Source organism: Heteronotia binoei, chromosome 2, assembly GCF_032191835.1.
Source record: "Heteronotia binoei isolate CCM8104 ecotype False Entrance Well chromosome 2, APGP_CSIRO_Hbin_v1, whole genome shotgun sequence".
Taxonomy (NCBI): Eukaryota; Metazoa; Chordata; class Lepidosauria; order Squamata; family Gekkonidae; genus Heteronotia; species Heteronotia binoei.
The window spans coordinates 134,689,580-134,709,206 of NC_083224.1; the positions used below are offsets into that span (position 1 = coordinate 134,689,580).

Below are 19,627 nucleotides of genomic sequence, written 5' to 3' on the forward strand. Positions count from 1 at the left end.
CAGCCTTAAACAGTGATATTTGTGCTTATCATTTTTGTCTGTGCCCACTCTTGATATAGCATAGTTCTGTGGACCAACATGTTACAAGCATCAATCTCAACTAATATAATTCTTTTTTATGTCACAGAGAATTAAAGCAGGGAGCCTTATTGATCAAATACAAGTGATATGTGTTGGTGACCACATAGAATCTATAAATGGAAAAAGTGTAGTGGGCTGTCGTCATTATGAAGTTGCTAAGAATTTAAAGGACTTGGAGAAGGGCCAGACATTTACACTAAAACTCATAGAACCGCTGAAATCCTTTGGTGAGTTACATGTATAGCAGCATACCATAAATGGTAGCCCTGGTTGTTGGCTTTTTAAAAAAGAAATTTGTTTCCAAATCAGCAGACCCGGCCATATTGGCGAACTATCGGCCAGTGTCAAACCTTCCCTTTCTGGGCAAGGTCATAGAGCGGGCGGTAGCGATTCAGCTGCAGGGATTCCTGGAGGACAGTTCCGCACTGGATCCATTCCAATCCGGCTTCCGGCCAGGTCACGGGACGGAGACAGTTCTGGTCACCCTCATAGATGACCTTATGCGACATCTGGACCATGGCGGTTCTGCAGTGCTGTTGTTATTAAATCTGTCAGCCGCTTTTGACACGGTTGACCATCAGCTACTGACTAGCCGCCTTGCCGATGTGGGGATTCAGGGATTGGCCTTACAGTGGCTGACCTCCTTTCTCCAAGATCGGGGACAAAGGGTGGTGATAGGGGAGGAAGCATCCCAGAGGCACTCTCTTAGCTGTGGGGTGCCGCAGGGAGCGGTCCTATCCCCGATGCTATTTAATATCTATATGCGCCCGCTTGCCCAGATTGTCAGGAGGTACGGACTGGGTTGCCATCAATATGCGGATGACACCCAGCTCTATCTATTGATGGGTGGCCAGTCTGACTGTACCCTGGAAAATCTAGACCTGGAGTTACAAGCCGTGGCCTCTTGGCTCAGACTGAGTCGGCTGAAATTGAATCCGACGAAGACGGAGATTCTCTACCTGGGTCGGGGCGGTCCTGGGAGAGATCCAGCTGCCGGCCCTTGATGGGGTACCATTGATACCGGTCCCTAAGGTCAAGAGCTTAGGCGTGCTCCTTGAGTCCTCCCTTACAATGGAGGCTCAGGTGGCAGCCACTGTTAGATCTGCCTTTTTTCATCTTCGGCAAGCGCGGCAGCTGGCCCCTTACCTGGAGCGCAACAACTTAGCGATGGTAATCCTTGCTACGGTCACCTCAAGAATAGATCACTGTAATGCTCTCTACATGGGGCTACCCTTGACACTAACCCGGAGACTACAGCTAGTGCAGAACGCTGCGGCACGGCTGCTAATGGGGCTGCCGCGACGGGAGCACATTCAGCCAATGCTGAAAGAGCTGCACTGGTTGCCTGTTGTATTCCGAGTTCGCTTCAAGGTGTTGGTACTAACCTTTAAAGCCCTCTATGGTCAGGGACCTGCCTATCTACGGGACCGCCTTTCCCCATATATCCCCCAGAGAGCACTGCGATCAGGGACAAAAAATCTGTTGTCTGCCCCTGGCCCAAGAGAAGCCAGGCTATGTGTAACGAGATCCAGGGCTTTTTCGGTGGCGGCACCAGAACTTTGGAACACCCTCCCAGAAGCTATAAGGGCCCTGCGGGATTTATCTGCGTTCCGCAGGGCCTGTAAGACTGAACTGTTTAAACAGGCTTTTGTGGTCTAACTGAAAAAGGGCTGCCACCGGACACCGGTGGGTCTGATCATAGTTAAGAAGTCAATACCGCCTATACTGGATTGAAATAGCGCTATAGAATGGTTTTAAAGTTGATATGTAAATTATGGTTTTATATGTTTTATCGGATTAATTGTTTTATAATGTTGTAAGCCGCCCTGAGTCCGCTTGCGGAGAGGGCGGGATATAAATGAAAAGTAATAAATAAATAAATAAATAGAGTAAAACCACTTATTTTACCACCAAATAAGAGGCTATGTACCTTGAAGACAAAGCTTAAAACAGGCTTCTACAACTTTTGACCCACTAAGTTAATTGCAGCTACCAGGGGCTCAATAAATCAGACCAATTCCTTACTAGCAGTGAAGCCTGGGCTTCTGCTTTCCCCAGCTCAAGTGATCAATTCCTCACCAATTGTTGCATGGACAGATTTTGATCTGCGGCTCCCTCCCATTTCCCTTGCAGCTTCCTGCACTTATTTTTTAGATATCTGGAAGCTGCAAGGAAAATTGGAGGGAGCTGTTGGATCAAAATGTGCTCGCACAGCAACTGGATGGGAATTGACCGCTTGAGCAAGGGAAAGCAGAAGCCTGGGAGTAGAGCAACTGCTAGTGAGGAATCAGTCTCAGTTTGTTTTGTGCTTACCTAGTACTGCAAATACAATGGTTGGCAGGGTTATATTTAATTTTTTGGGTCGTGTTAAGCAAACTTGTTTTATTTCATTTAATAACCAAAGACCTGAAGAATGGAGTATTGGAATGATAAGTAGAATAGTGCTTTAAAAAGGAAAATTTTATCAGTTGTGTGTTTCAGCCATAAACTTCCCAACCTACCAGAAAAGTTCACATTCTAGAGTTATAAAGTTGAACTTGTGTAGTATCTCTGCAAGTTTTACAAAATATATATAAAGCAAGGCCCAGACTACATCCAGTTAAGATGTTTGCTAAATCTCAACATATTGTATAGACCATTTTAATTTTGACTTGGCTTTTGACAACATCTAGAACAAAAATAATATTTTTTTGGATCAAAATTCCATTACTTACATGATATGTCTGTTGCAGATATGATTGAACCAAGGTCCAAAGGTGGAAGTTCTGTTGAGGGAAAAATCACCAGGGGAAAAGAAACTCTTCGACTAAGATCCAAAGGCCCTGCAACAGTGGAAGAAATGGTGAGTTCATGCTTCATAATTTGTTAACGTTTGTTGCTAGACAGGTCACTTATATATGTAAAATTCCCTAATGGTGTTGGCCAAATGGAACTCTCCCATTGGCTGATTCTCCTGCCCCCACTTAGTGCAGGCCCAGGAATGTTGAACAAACTGCCTAAACAGTGTTACCTCAGAGACAGACACATCTCCAATGCTCCTCTGTATCCTCTCTGTCAACCGGCCTCAGAAGGGGCTGCTGCTCTACTGTGACCTCATGGATCACTTTGCGGCTGCTGCCGGCAACAAACCTCTGCTGCCCCATCAATGACTCACACAGATGGCCTTCCAGCACACACAGCCTCTAAAGGCCGCTGAAATAGCCAGGGAGCTGGTACTGCCACCATAATGCAAGGTGGTGGCAAGGCCTGGCTCTGCCAGGAGTGTTTCCTCAGAGGCCATGGCTGCCATCTCTTTCCTGTCATTCCCTCCCTCTCTCTTCCCCTCAGCCTTACCCCAGGGCAGATGGGGTTTGGGCCACAAGTGATGGGGAAGCTGCTAGCCAGAGGCTGTTGCTAGGGAACCATGTTTGGTCCTGTCAGTAAAAGGATAGGCCTCAGGTGAATATAATGCCGCAGAGTCTACCCTCCAAAGCAGTTATTTTCTCCAGAATGGGAATAAGATCTGTTGTCTGGAGTTCAGTTGTGATCCCAGGAGATCTTCAGGTTCCACTTGGAGGTTGGCTACCCGAGGCCTGGCTGCTTGCTCCTGCTGCTGGGAAGGAGATAGGGTTGCCAACTCCAGGTTGGGAAATTCCTGGAGATTTGAGGGGTGGAGTCTGGAGATGGTGGGGTTTGAGGAGGGGTGGAACCTCAGACAGGTACAATGCCATAGACTCCACCCCCAAAACCAGCCATTTCCTCCTGGGGAACAGTTGTTGCCAATTGCTCCCCCTTGCCCAGATTGCCCAGAGTTATGAGGTGGGTTGCTATCAGTATGCGGATGACACCCAGCTCTATCTACTGATGGACAGCTGGTCTGACTGTGTGCCAGAAAATTTGGACCTGGTGCTGAAAGCCGTGGCTGGATGACTCAGGCTGAGTCAACTAAAACTGAATCCGATTAAGACAGAGGTCCTTTGTCTGAGTCGTAGCAGTCCTGGCAGTGAAATCCCCCTACTGGCTTTTGACAGAGTGCCATTTACAACAGCACCCAGGATTAGAAGCCTGGGAGCACTACTGGAGCCTTCCCTAACAATGGAGGCCCAGATAGCAGCTACTGCCGAATCTGTCTTCTACCATCTTAGTCAGGTAAGGCAGTTGGTTCCCTTCCTTGAGTGTGACGACTTGGCAACTGTGATCCATGCTATGGTCACCTTGAGGTTCGACTACTGTAATGCCCTCTACATGGGGCTGCCCTTGTCCCAAATCCAGAAACTGCAGCTGGTGCAGAATGCGGCAGCCGGGCTGCTATTGGGGCCCTCCATGTGGGAACACATACATCCTGGGCTGTGGACGCTGCACTACCTGCTGGTAGTATACTGGATTTACTACAAGGTGCTGGTCATTACCTTTAAAGCCCTATATGGCCGAGGACCTGCTTACCTTAGGGACCATCTCTCCCCACATGTTCCCCAGAGGGTACTTAGATCAGGAACACAAAATTTGTTATCGATCCCCGGGCTAAGGGAGGCAAGACTGAAAACAGCTTGAGAAAGAGTCTTCTCAGTTGCCACCCCGCACTGTTGGAACCAGCTGCCTGAGGAGGTCAGAGCCTTGTGGGACCTTGCCCAGTTCCACAAGGCTTGTAAGATAATATTGTTTCAGTAAGCATTTAGCTGAAATGCTGACCACCATCACCAAGACGTTAGATCTAATGGATGCTTAAGATCATTGAATGCCACCTAAAAGCTGTACAGAAATCAGCACCAAATTATTTTAAAATTGTTCTAAACTGTCTTAATTTTAATGCTTCTAATGTAAATGTTTTATTGTATACTATGTACTGTGAGTTGCCCTGAGCCTGCTTTGGTGGGGAGGGCAGGATATAAATCAAATAAATAAATAAACCTCCTGGGGAAGGCTGGAGATCACTCAGAATTACAGCTGCTCTCCAGATGGCAGAGATAAACCACAATAAAGAAATAAAAACACTTAAAAAAACAATACAGAGATTCTAAATGCAATACATTCCAAGGACAAAGCCCCCTGTAATGAAGAAACAGTCCAGGTATAGAATATGCAGCAGCTCTGTGTCTTCTGGACACTGCTCTGAAGCTCTAATTGCTATACCACCATGGCTTTAATAGGATGGCTGCTGTTGAACAGCAGCAAGCAGCCAGACGCTATTGAATCATACAAGTTGGGTGGTATCAAGTCACTCAGAGAGTGCTGCCAGGCCCTGGGTTGTCAACTTCCAGGTGGGACCTGGAGACCTCCCTGAATTTCATTTGAACTTCAGATGATAGTGCTTTAGCTTCCCAGAAAAAATGACTGGTTTGTAGGGTGGAATTTCTGGCATTATATTCAGCCAAGGCCTCTCCCCTCCCCAAACCCTGCTGTCCTCAGACTCAGATGTCTAGGACTTTTTCAACCTGAAACTGGCAACCCTAGTCAGGCCTCGCTGCAAAGTGCCATTTCTCAAAGGCCAAAATAGGCTTGGAAGGTCCCTCCCTCCTGCTTTTACTGACAGAACCAAACCTTGGAACACTGTGGTTGCCTAGCAATAGCCACTGAGGGAATCTGCTGCAAAAATTTCTTTTATCATTTTCAGGGTTTTTTAAACCACCTTTTAATTTTTTTAGATTTCACATTTTTTGGCAAGTTTGGGGCTCTTTTCAGGTTTGTAAAAAGATCTGTTCTGCCTATTCACAGCTCCATGCACCAGATTTAAGTATCCAAAGGTTCCCCAACTTTGCTATTAGAATATAAGATTTGTTACCATTAAAAATTAAGCCATTTTGCATTGCTAAAGCTCTACGCTTATCTTTTGTTGTTTTGATAAAGCCTTCAGATATTGAAGAAAAAGCTATTAAAAAGGTGGATGATCTTCTTGAAATGTACATGGGAATAAGAGACCTTGAACTAGGTAAACATTTATATAACTTTGGTAATCTTCTGTAGTTCTCTCCCAGTAGAGATTTGTCAAAAGCTAAATTTGAGCATTTCCTGAAAGTGGCATAATCATTTTCTCTTTTAGCAGTTGGGTTAGAGTATGTGTGACACCCATGTAGCCATGAGGGGGAAGCACTTGAGGCAGTACCCCTTGCAAATGTAATACCCCCACCAAAGTGCCTCCACCCTGCCCTCCTCCCACTCACTCACTGCATTCACTCACCCATGGAGGAAGCAGGCAGGCAGGGCAGAATGGCCTGCCTTGGTGTCTTACTGCACCTGCATCAGGTTGGGGGGGGGGGGATGAGCTTGTTTCGTGGCCACATGACAGCAACACATGACATGTGACTCTGGTGAAGACACAGTGAGGTTCTAGTATACACCATATTTTACTTATTTTTGCTGATGTTATGTGTGTTTTTATGAATTTTAAAAAATATATTAGACTAGAAATTTATTTAATTACTCAAAGCAAAGCATGTTTTGGAAAACCCAGATTAAAACTTCATTAACTTTGGGAGGATAGCATTTTATCCTTAAAATATGTGAAAACTTAAAAATCTGTTTGATTTCAGAAGCCAAAGGGGGTTTAAGAGCCAGTATGAAGGAGATGTTGGCTTGTTCCACTCCCCCAGAGAGTGGTGTTTCAGCAGGCTCATTTGGGGGGTCATACACTCACCAATCCTTAGTCAGTATAAGAGCCAAGGCCCCAGATAGAATATCATCACTGCCAAATGCCACTGTTTACAGCAGGGGTGTCAAGCATTTGGCCCCCAGTCCAGATCCAGCCTCAGGGCTCAGATCCAGCTCTCAAGCAACTTCCTTCTCCTCCTTTTCCAGGGCTGCTGCCACAGCCCCAGCATAGCTTGGTTTTCCTCCAGCTCCCCCAGTGTTTCTTTACTTCTTTCCTCTTGCCTCCCTCCCCCTCCCACAGCTCCGCAGCTGCTTCCTGCATTGTGCAGGTGATATACAAAGACAAGTCTCTCCCTCTCACATGCATGCACTACAAATGCATGTACACAGACACAGTGCTTCTGCTTCATTCATAGGGGTTGCTCCTCCTTTTTTGGGAAGGTAGGGAGGGGGAGGAAAGAGCAGAAATAAAGTTGGAGTCCCATGGCAGTTGAGACCAACAACATTTTACTGCAGGTATAAGCTTTTGTGTGTAAGCACACTTCTTCAGAGGGAGAGAGGGAGGCTGGCTGGCTGGCTTCTGACAAGCACAGTTTACATTGAGGAAATTATTTTGGCTTAATCTGAAAAGTTTTTTTTTAAAAATGGATTTCTCTGTTACTATTGGAATTTTAATTTCTTCCAGAAAGACTCAGATTAAAAATTATAACACTTGGATTGGTTTTGGAGGGTGATTTCAGATGCCAAATGATAATAGCACACACTTGTAACGAGATAGGAAAACTAGGTCTCAGTTCAGTCTTGGAGGATGTATTGTCTTGACCTTGATTATCAACTACAATTCAGCAGTCTCTCTTTCTAATATCCCTTTGAAATTCCTTTGTAAGAGCACTGCTACTCTTAGGTCAGCAACTAAATGTTGTGGTTCTAATGTCAGACTTATGTCCATTTATTCTTTGCATCATCCTGGACTGAATCTTTCTGGATGGAATTGAGACCAGCTTTTCTGTCTCATTACCAACACTTGGTAGCTCCACTAATATCCCTCTGCTGTCACACCTAATCCAGTGAAGCCTGCTATTGTCATTTATCTGCTATTGCCATTCAGCATCTGAAACCACCTTTATAAAGGTTATATCTCCTGGCCCAACAAAGTGACATTTATGCTAGATCCGGCCCTCATAACAAATGAGTTTGACATCTCTGGTTTACAGCATGTGGAACCAACTTTACATAACTAGGAATATTAAGCAAGACAGCAAAACAAGCAAATTTTGACTGTATTTAAAAGCTACAAATCTGTTTGTTCAAAAAAAGAAAGAACAATAATTGTTTGCCACAAATCTCTCACTGGAAATGTCAGTTAATTCACACAGAGATTGCAGATACAGTCAATCACCCATGGGAATGAAATGTGAAAAGTACATTCATTCTTATAATGCCAAGTACTGTTCAGCTAGAAATTTTATTGTTATTACTCCCTGTAGATAAGCCTAAATACCATGTGTCTCATGTATTCAACAGATGCATGATTAAAGAGCTTAAACATGTACATTAAATGAAATTCTAATACAGCAATGCTAAACAAAGAATGGTATAAGTCTGTCTAGGACTAGCACTTTAAGTGCCTGTAGAAGTTTGACATTGGTAGTAGCATCTTCCATTTGCATTATGGACCAGTTTGCTCAAAGGAAATGATGTTCTGAATGCACAAGATATTCAAGCAACAAATTCCCACAGATTAAGTACAATGCTTCTATGATGGGGGATATAAAACAGGTTTGGATGTGTTGCTCCTGATGGAGCAACACATCCAACTTTCTTCTCAAAGTTTACAACAGGTTAAGTGTTTGATCGATTTTTTTTCCTCCCCTAAATCTGTATTCTAAGCACATTTCTCTTGGAGGTTAGACCCAGTATGACCAATAGAACTTACATTTAAAGTGCTGGATCCAGAGGACTGTCTACAGAGCTTTGTCAACAGAGCAGAATTTTCCAGTTTTTTGCTTCCCATCACAGCCAACCAAGCTTTTGGAAATTACTGATCACGTTGGGACATGGGACCCTCACAAACAGTATGGGGTATAAAGTGGGGATCTATAATGGGATGAGGGAATAGGCAAAAATACATTTTTTTCTTTCTACTGGTGGAACTGCCTTCTACCTGCAAAAGATCGTCTTTTGAATCCAACATCATGTATTTAACATTATTGTATAAATGAGAGCCGGTTTAAGTGATACAACCCTACTTGGGAGCCATCAAAAGTATTAGACCCATTTAGAGCTGCCACGCCCCCTCAAGAGGTAGAGGATCCCCTGCCTCCAGTTGCCCCTTCCTCCACTGATCAGCTGGCTGGCAGGGGGACTTACTGGATGTGGGGTGAGACCTAGACTGGCATGGTATGACATTGGCCATTTCCTGGTTAGACTTGGTCAATCTGTCTGATTTTCTGACTGACTACCTTTTTCAGTGACATCCACTTTCTTCCCCCTCTTTCCTTCAGCTGTACTGCTGTTGTAATAAATGAAACTAATTATCTTTGTGGTAGCTCACTGCCAAAATTAAAACAAAACTTTATTTTAAAATGTGTTGGTAATGTACACTCCTTCAGGCTGGCTTATACCGTTTTTGGTTCACTGACACTGCTTCAGGGGGGTTGATGCTTTTAGTTCATAAATTCTCCTCAGAAATTCAGACACCAAGGCTTTTGAACAGCAAACAGAATAGATCTTTATTCACACAAACACAGGTGGAGTTGGGATATTTATACAGGACAGTCTTTTGTTTTCGTTCAAGATGCTTCACTTTAATTTACTCTAGGCTGATGTTATACTGGTATAGCTTACGCTCTGTTGGTGGCTCTGAGAACACACAAAGTTCTGAGAACACACAAGGCTCTGAGAACACACACTTCTGCTAATATCTCCTGTTGTTCTTAAGACTCTCTTAATGTGGACTTCCAGATAATCTCTATACACCATGAGAATTACTTTAATTTCACCTGACCTATGAGACTGTCTTTGTTTCTACCCAGGCCCTTTGGCAAGCATTTCTAGACTCCTATGAACATATGAAGCTGCCTTATACTGAATCAGACTCTTGGTCCATCAAAGTCAGTATTGTTTACTCAGACTGGCAGCGGCTCTCCAGGGTCTCAAGCTGAGGTTTTTCACACCTACTTGCCTGGACCCTTTTTTAGTTGGAGATGCTGGGGATTGAACCTTCCCAAGCAGATGCTCTACCACTGAGCCACCATGCCTCCTAGTCTTTTCTCAATCGTGTGTGACTCTTTTAGCACCAAGGAGCTTTCCTGTTTCAGGCTCCTTTTATTCAACTACCCTCTCTCTTTAGAAGTAATAAGCAGAATTCAGTCTCTAGCAACAGTTTCCCCTCAAACTGGCTTCTTCTTCACAGATCTATTCTCTAGGTCGGAATGCTCTGACTGTCCCTCTCAATTAACTATCTCACTGCTTCTTTTTGTTTTCAGTTCCTCAGAATTCTAAGCGGTCTGACATCACAGCTCTTAGTTATGTGACTTATCAGCTCTCTTGATTCCTTGCTGCTTAGCTAAAAGCCTTGCAGTCCATCACACATGGCGGTGATGTCACCAGCAACACAGTGATACCACATCCAAAATGATCAGAAGTGATGTCATTGTGTTTCCAGTGACATGGGATGCTGTGGTATTTGGGTAAAAATGACTTCTACTATAGAGTTTCCCCCCCTAAATTCCACATTGTGATAACTGGAAATGACATCACTGCAAAGCTGGGCTAAGTCCTGCTCTCCTTCACCAGTTGCCAGGTGGGAGTTGGCAACCCTAGACCTATGTGTAATTGTATCAATGTCTGTTAATCATAAATGGTACTGACATGCAGTTGCTACTGGAAATTTGGGGCATTGGCAGGGTGGGTGGAGGAAGTAGTTTTTGAAACCATTTATTGAAATGTTTTACAGAGAAGAGCAGTTTCTCCATCATGGAAAATCAACAATCTATTGTACAAGGCCAGTCTGACAGCAAGTTCTACCTCCATTGTCTTGTGGCTCACAAAAGTAGGCTACTTGTACGAGCAGGCTTTTCCACATATTGGAACATATGAACCAGTTCTTAGTCTCACTGACAGTACCTATAGTTCTGTGATTATATGCAGAATTGCATTCTAATCAACTATTTATATGTATGAGGAAAGACAGATTTACATAAAGGTATACCATGCTAAAGCAATTCAATCAATGATCACTAGAGGTCAGGATCTGACCACTGAATATCTACAAATTACTAAAATTAGCTTTTTGGTGTTTTTAAAATACTGAGCACCACAGTGTATCTGACTACAAAAAGGGTTTTAGTAAATATAATTACTAGAGGAAAAATAAAGTGAATTCTAAAACTCTGATTATTATAAAAATAACTTTATTAGAAATAGGTTTTTATTGTTTGGAAAACTGCTGCTCAAATTTTGTAGGTTTTTTTCCAGACAGGCAAACCAAATGCTTGAGTCTGAAACACATTTGAATCTAATAAGTGTGTAAGTGAAAGCTGAACATTAGACTTTTTTCTCCAGTTAAATACTTCATTATTTCTCTTTTCACTGTATATTTCATTCATTTTATTCATGTATTTATTTGGGGGAGAGGAGAACAGGCTACTTCAGCTCCCCATTGGGAAAGAAGGTAGGGTGTTATTTGTCACACTGGGAAGCTGCAACAGCTGTTTCAGGCCAACCTGGCTCTTCTATACCTATTTATTTATAATTTCAGTTTATATACCACCCTTCCTTGAGTTTGCAGGGCTCAGGGCAGTTAACAAGAAGAAGAACAATAGAAACCAGACTGAAAACTCTATCAACTCTAGCACATTTATCTGCATTCCCATAACTCAGGCAATGGAACTATGCCAGTACTGGAAGCAAAGTTTACTCTTGCCCTTTTACCCACTTCAAGGCTTACTCTCATCCTTATATCCTTCCTGCCAAGTTTTTAAGATTGTATGAACACCTATTGGCAGCTGCCATTTTCAATCTTTAATCCATTTTAGGGCTCTCTTTCCCTCCGATGTATATATACAGTGTTAGCTACCACACCTTGGGAAATTCTGACTTCAGAGATGTTCTGTGGGCTTTCTCTTTAAAGTCACTGGGAATTTTCTGGGAGGTGGCAGTACTATTTGTTCATGTTTGCATTTTGCCAATTCACAGAATGTAAGTTTTGCACAGATCCACTGAAGTTAGGCTGCAATCCTATAGACACTGTTCTGGGAGTATGACCTATTGCAGAACAGGGGACTTGCTTCTGAGTAGGCCTGCTTAGGATTGATCCCCAGTGTCTTTAATGGACACTTAATTTTAATTTCATATTCTGGTGCCTGAAAATGCAGTAGGTAAACTTAACTTTGTTTGGAACTTCCACATTTAGGACACTGCCTATTTGAATTCTAGAGGCCTGAAGTTGACAGCAAGGCAAGACTTTGGTCTATATGCCCTCCTTGCAGGCTTTCCCAGGACATCTGGGTGTCTGCTGTGTGAAACAGGGTGCTGGACTAGGTGGACCTGCATGGCTCTTCTTATGTTCTCTCTTCTTGTTTTCAGCGGCAACAATGGTAGAAGCTGGAAAAGGCAAGAACAATCCAGATGAGTTTGCAGTTGCACTCGATGAAGCTCTAGGAGATTTTGCATTTCCAGATGAATTTGTTTTTGATGTGTGGGGAGCCATAGGTGATGCAATGCAAGGACGATTTTAATGAGAATTAGGCACATTTAAGATTAGGCACAATGTCAGATCTGGAGACATAAAGCATACTGCTATATGCCTGGCACTGGATATAAAACAGCTAAACAGAAGCATCTGATGCATTGTTTGAAGTTAATAGGGATTTCTTTTCAAATAAATTTGTGTTCAAGACTTTACTGATAAGACGCTTTTAAGCTGATATGGCACTTAATTTGAAATGCGCTCTCTGGAAATCTTTTTTAAAACAGTATTCTTTGGGTACTTATTTTGCAGGTTTACTTTTCTTAATTTAACATGGGCACATTGCAGAGGACATGCTGAAAATACAAAGAAAATAGACTCTGATTCCTATAGTGAAAATATTATTGCAAGTAGTAGCTGAACTGAAGCAAAATTGTACTGATGAAATGTATTGCTAACCAACCTCTGCCTTTTATTCTTTCTTCTACAATGACTGGCGATTCCTTTAAGTACTCTTCCTTAAAACGGTGCCTTGCTCTGCTGTCCTATGAATGTTTACTAATAAGTAATTCTCAGTTGATTATGTGGGGCTTACTCCCAGGTAAGTGTGCAAAGGATTGGAAACGTGTGCTTCAGATCAAATAGGGAGAGAAGGCAGCCAAGGTTCAGGGGAGGAGGACATGCTTTGCACATTCTTGCACATAATTGGTTCAATGAATGGCATATCTTGAGCAAAAGGCTGAGAATGTACAATAGCTACTGCCAATGAGGGTAGGTAGTATGGAATTAAATGAACTGCTTATCTGGCTTAATATAAGGCAACTGATTTTTTTTTTTTAAATATGTTGTTACATGACAGCCAGATAACAGTTTCTGATAGTGGTGTTATGAATAATAGACCCCGAACCCTGGTTGTTGAATCAGTTTTTTGCATTTCTCAACATCTATAAAGCATAAATACAAGTTGAGTAGAACTTTTTATTTGTATTCTGGTGTGTCTTTTGCATGAATGCCATTCAAAAGTGTCACATTCAAGACTAAAGAGCATTATTAGTGTCATTTGAGATGTCTTTGGTACCGCAGGGAAAGAGGAACTTAAATGCTAAAGCAAGCAATTAAAAAAAAAAAAACCTGGGAAACACTTTATGTTCAAAGTCCCTGAAATTTTCTTTATATTGACTACTAAAAATTCTTGAAAATGTAAAATGGGTATGAAAAAAACTTGCACTTTTTGATGCTTCATCTATGGTTTGGAACCTTGTAGAGTACATCAGTATTCAAAACTATGCATTGAAGGCTAAAATGGAAAGACAAAAACCAAGTATTGATAACTAGTCCTTGGATGGAATGAACTGATCCTGTGAAAACCTTTCTGAAATGAAATGAAGATGTGAAACGGCTTATCTGTTAGTATTACTCCAAGTTATTTTGCTGAGGCAAGTACAGGAAACATTCTGTGGGATTTCCCAGTATGCAATTTTGATTTTTACAGCCTTATTTCGCATGGAAATATTTAAGTCTGTCTTTAAAAAGCAGAAGCTCTAAGTAATTATTGATGTGTTGATGTCAGAATGACAATGTACATGTATTTAAGTTTTAGCATTTGATTTTTTAAAAATGCAGTTTTTGTAAATCTTGTAATTCAGAGGAATTGTTGATGTGCCAATAATTAAACAAACCAGATTAAACGGGATAATTCCCTGTTAGATAGCCTTTCACTGAAACATCTTCTGTTTGAGACTATGCAAGCTTTTCAACTATGCACATCTCTTCATCAGACAGAATGAAAAGACTGCTAAATCTTAGCTGTGTACAAAAAAAGTGTGTCTACTAGTATGGCTAATTTAGCCACTTCAGAGGTGAATATTCAAATAAAATTTTGTGATTAATCCACTGGCTGCTTGAACTGATTTAAAGATATTAGAAACTAACACCTTAAAATAAGGTATTTCCTTTTTCGTCACTCAGAATTCAAATTTCAGGGTAACCATACTAGATACCACAGACAAGCAGAATCAGGCAGCTGGTAAAAACCCCAGCATATAACACAGATTGCATATTAAAACACACTTGGCAAAACATTTGAGTTCACTCTCCCTTAAGATCAATTTGGAATTAACTGTAGAAAAATGAGTTTTTTGTTAAAAGTTGACAAACTGTTCATTTTTTCAGAGTCTAAAGCCTAAACTATCTTGAAAAGCTTATGACACCCGTGATGATGTTAGCAGGAGCACCACAGGCTTTCCAAAGCCACCAAAACAATTTCCCTGGTTTGTTCCAGTCCATCTTATTTGGCTGCTACTCTCCCCTTTCTTGTCTTTTCCCCACCCAGTGCTTTATATTTTATATTATGCATAACTTAGAAAATTAGTATACACTGTGTGTCTGTGTCCTGTTCATAGTAGAAAATGTAGGCCCTAGGTACTGCTGAAACAGCACCTGAGATGTCAGAAATACAGAACAGAAGGTAGGAGGTGTTTGGGTCTAGAGTTCTCTACCTATTCCTTTGATGGCAGCTACCACTAGGGATGAATACAAACTGGTTCACAATCGAAAATTTGTGATTAACTTTTTCTGGTTCATGGTTCACAAAGTGAATTTCATGGCAAGTCAACCAGCATGAAAGTTCAATGAATTTAAGTTGTTCATAGAGGTTTGTGGATGGATACATTTCCAGACAGTCTCTGCTCATTCAAAATGTTTCCCAAACTTCAAAGCTGTGTGTGTGTGTATAATTCTCCAGCTTTGGAAATATTCAGGTCAGTTTCAAACTAGTCATGTCAATTTCAAGAGGTTTCCTCCCCCCTTTGCCGAACTTCTTGTATTCTTTCCATTTTCTTGCATAGAGAATCCCCGCCCCCACCCTGACTTGGATTTGTTGAGACTCTGTGCTTTGAGAGTAGTCCTTTTAAACTTGCTGTGCCAGTGGCATTGGGTTCTCCTGGGCATTCTGCTCATTGTAACTGCAGGGATTCTCTGGTTTGACATTGATACTTTTTCTTGCATTGCCACAATGGCACTCCCCCCAGCTTGGAGTGTGATTTTATGGTTCACATCTCTCCTGTTGAGCTGGCATTAATACAATAGCTCTGAGTTCTGTTGGGCATTAGTACATTGCACTGGTTCTGCTGGGGAATGTACTAAAATGAATAAAAGGTTTGCCCACTAGAAACAAAGGGAGAGGCTTGAAGACTCGTTAGAGATAATGAGAGCCAGGAATGCCAGTTGATTTGCGTGGGCTCTATTGAAAGACATTACAGCACAAAATATTTACAATGAAAATGCAGAGTGGATTTTCAATTAGTGACTCTGGTCCCAGATAAACTGCTGTGGGACTGGAGTAACAGGCCCCAGAGTGGAACAACAGTACCCAGAAATAGAATGAGTGCTCTTGGACTGGAAAGACAGCCCCCCCCCCAATGGAATGACAACCCCTGTGAGTGGCAGAAGTGTTCTGTGAGTGGAATGATAGTTCCCGGTGTGTGTGTGGAACACTTCTGCTACTCCCAGGGGTTGTCATTTCAGTCCTAAAACACTTCTGCTCCTCCTAGGGGCTGTCATTCCAGTCTGGGGGCAGTCATTCCTGTCTCAGAAGACTTCTACTCCCAATGGCTGTCATTCCTCTCTGCAACCTGTCATTCTTGTCCCAAAATAGTTCTGCTACTCCCAATAGGTGTCATTTCACTCCAGTGCTGTCATTCCAGTTCCAGAACAATTTTGTTACTCCTAGGGGCTGTCATTCCATTCTGGAGGTTGTCATTCCAGCTCCAGAACTCTTCTGTTACTCCCAAGTGCTGTCATTCCACTCTGTGACCTGTCATTCCAGTGCCAGTAGACTTCTCATAATCTTCAGCAGTCCCATCCCGCTCTGTGGGCTATCATTAGCCTATACTTAAAGCTGAGAATTTTTTTGCCCCAATATTCATCACCTTACATTTACCAACATCAAAATTCATTTGCCACATTGTTGCCCACTCACTCGGTTTGCGGAAGTCCTCTTGGAGGTCTCACAGTTACCCTGCAAACTTAGCCACTATGCTACTCAGCCCAAGTTTGAAATCATTTATGAATGAATAGTACCAATCCTTGTGGGACCCGCTGCTTATTTCCCTCCGTTGTGAGAACTGTCCATTGATTCCTACTTTTTGGTTTCTGTCATTTAACCAGTTTTTAATCCGTAAGGGGACCTGTCCTCTTATCCCATGACTGCTAAGTTTACTCAGGAGTCTTTGGTGGGGTACCTTGTCAAAAACATTTTGAAAGTTCAAGTATATAATGTCTAGCGGATCATTATTGTCTACTCCAAAAGACTGGTTAGGCAGGACTTCCCTTTGCAGAAGCCATGCTCATTTCCCTTCAGCAGGCTTTGTCCCTCTATGTAGTTAACAATTCTATCTTTGATTACAGTTTCTACTAATTGGCCTGGGACAGCTGTTAAGCTGACTGGCCTATCATTTCCTGGTCCCCTTCTGGATCTCTTTTTAAAAATTTCTGTAGCATTTGCTACTCTCTAGACTTTTGGTAGAGGAAAAGGAGGAGGAAGAGAAGACGATATTGGATTTATACCCCATCTTCACTCAGAGTCTCAGAGCAGCTTATAATCTCCTTCCCTTCCTATCTTCACAGCAGACATCCTGTGAGGTAGGTGGGGCTGAGACAGCTTTCAGAGAACTGCTCTTGAGAGAACAGCTTTATGATAACTGTGCCTGACCCAAAGTCACTCCAGCAGCTGCATGTGGGGGAGTGGGGAATCAAACTCAGTTCTCCCAGATAAGAATTTGTGCACTTTACCGCTACACTAGCGGTTGAATTTAGTTATAGGTTACATATACAGGCTAGTTGATCAGCTATTTCACATCTGAGTTCCTTAACTCTCATGTGTATGCCATCAGGACCTGAAGACTTATTGATTTTTAATTTTCCCGGTAGGTCTAGAAGTTCATCTCTGGTCACCAGCTTGGCTCAGTTCTCCAGACACCCTTCCTAAAAATAGGGGCTGTGGTATTGGTACATGGTGTGCCCCATACTTTTCACAGTGAACACAGAGGCAAAAAAGTCATTAAGTTTCTCTGCTATTTCCCCATCTCCTTTAGCAATCTTTTGATTCCTTTGTCATCCAAAGGCCTCATTGCTTCTGAGACTGATTTCCTGCCCCAGATATATTTAAACAAATATTTATTGTTTATCTTGTTGCTTTTAGCAACCCACTCCTCAAAATCTCTTTTTACATGCCTAATTTGTGACTTACATTTATTTTGCCAGAATTAAAAAGGCCCTTCCTATTTAATTCATTGGGGCAGGCATTCCACTTTTAAAAAGAAACCTCTTCTTATAGCTTCCTTGTCTTGTGTTGTTAAACATGCAGGCTTCTTTTAGACTTGTCACTGCCTCTGCTAATTTGTGGAATTCATTCCACTTGGTCTTCTATTAGTGTGGTTTTAAATAGCTTCCAAGTATCCTCTATAGATTTGAGTCTCTTTTGTTTCCCCTTCAGCTTCCTTTTTACTATTCTCCTCATTTTTGTAACATTTTCTCTTTTGAAATCAAATTATTTCATTTTGGACTTTAGCAGTAACAATTGATTTGAATGCTGAACTTATTAGCACTTTGCCCACTGTTCCCAATTGGTGTAACAACCTCTACATCTCTCACCAGCTCTTGAGACCTGCTCAGCACTAAGTCCAAGATCACTATCCCTCTGGTTGGCTCTGTGACCAACTGTTCTAGTGCACACTCAATTATGATGTTTAGGAATCTCATTTCTATAGCATGACTCAAGCACATATTTACCTAGTCAATGTGAGGATTCTTGAAGTCTTCCAGTATAACATTACCTGATTTAGTCATCTCCCTTACTTCCTTCTCCATCTCAAAATCAACCTCAAGGATTTGCTCAGATGGGTGATGGTACACCCCCACTTTTAAGTAACCCTTAGGGCACAATATTTCCACTAATATTGCTTCTGTTGGGCAGTTAATTCCCATGATATTTTCTGACTTATTTGATTACATGCTCTCTTTGATGTAGAACACAATACCTAGGAATGGCTGTATCCCATAGATTTTTCCCATTATGTTTCTGAGATACTATATCTAAATTTACATTGAACATCAAGCACCCCAGCTTCCCCAAACTTGCTCAAAGATTTGTCGCATTGGCATATAGACATCCATTATGTGTTTCCCTCTCCAGTAACCCTCACCTCCCTTGGTCACCACACGTGGTCCTCAGTCACCATTGTGACCTCACTCCCAAGTTTGATTACATTCTTATCAATATTACCCTGAGTGTTTACACCATAATCCCTTGGGACTGACCAGTCCTGAACTGGAGGCTCCCCAGCTCCTGTTGGTTTCTCCCCTAGGATTAGTTTAAAATCTGCTTTGACAACTTTGATTTCTGGTGACTCCTAGTGGAGTCTGGACTTTCAAGGAGGTGGCTTTCTATTGCCTGCCTCTGCATCACAGCCCTAGTATTCCTTGGAGGTATCCCATTCAAGTACGTGCCAGGGTCAGCCCTGCTTAGCTTTTGAGATCTGATGAGATTGGGCTTGCCTGGGTTATCCAGGTCAGGGCTCTCTGCCTCCATTTTGATACTAATTGCCTGCAGCCTGGTTCTCTTTTGTATGGGTTTGGCTTGTACCAGACAGTTCCCCAGTGCTTAACAAATCTAAACCTTTCCTCTTAGCACCACTTCCTCAATCCATGCATTGAGATACTTGATCTGTGCCTGACAAGCTGGCCATGCATATGAAACAGGCAGCACTTCTGAGAATACAACTTTTGAGGTCCTGCCTTTTAACGTTCTGTTTAGTAACCAAAAATTTTCCTCCAGAACCACATGACTACATTTCCCAATGTGCACCATGACTACTGACTCCTCCCCAGCATTATCTATCAGCCTATCTAGACAGCATGCGATGTCTGCAATCTTTGCACCAGGCAGGCAAGTAACCATGTGGTCAAAACCCCACTCTCTATATTCCTAATGAACAAATCACCCACTACCAGCTCATCTCCCTGCACCCCAGTCTCCCAGGCATATACTTGGTACAAGAGAATATTAGAGTGTCACTGAAGGAAGGGTAGAGTGAATTAACACATCAATACCAGAGTGAAGTGGAGTGAATTAACACATCAATACCAGATGTTAGGAACAGTCATTTAAAGTTTCTAAAAAGTGGATCCTGTAGAGCTGCTGGAAATTGTACTGAGTAAGAAAATTCAAGACTGTGTTTAAGCCAGGATAATAGCAAGTGTATAATTTCTTGATGAATTTTAATTCAACAC

General features: G+C 42.2%; 1 protein-coding gene across 1 annotated transcript in view; it reads left to right on the top strand.

The window, feature by feature from the left end:
- GIPC2 (GIPC PDZ domain containing family member 2) overlaps positions 1–14,226 on the top strand; it is a 55,390-nt gene extending 41,164 nt beyond the window's left edge. The window contains exons 3-6 of the mRNA XM_060232078.1: positions 128–308; positions 2,814–2,923; positions 5,905–5,986; positions 12,235–14,226. Coding sequence (XP_060088061.1) covers positions 128–308; positions 2,814–2,923; positions 5,905–5,986; positions 12,235–12,386 — 525 coding nt within the window. The 3' untranslated portion in view covers positions 12,387–14,226. The remainder of the gene's footprint in view (positions 1–127; positions 309–2,813; positions 2,924–5,904; positions 5,987–12,234) is intronic.
- Positions 14,227–19,627: the final 5,401 nt, after the last annotated feature.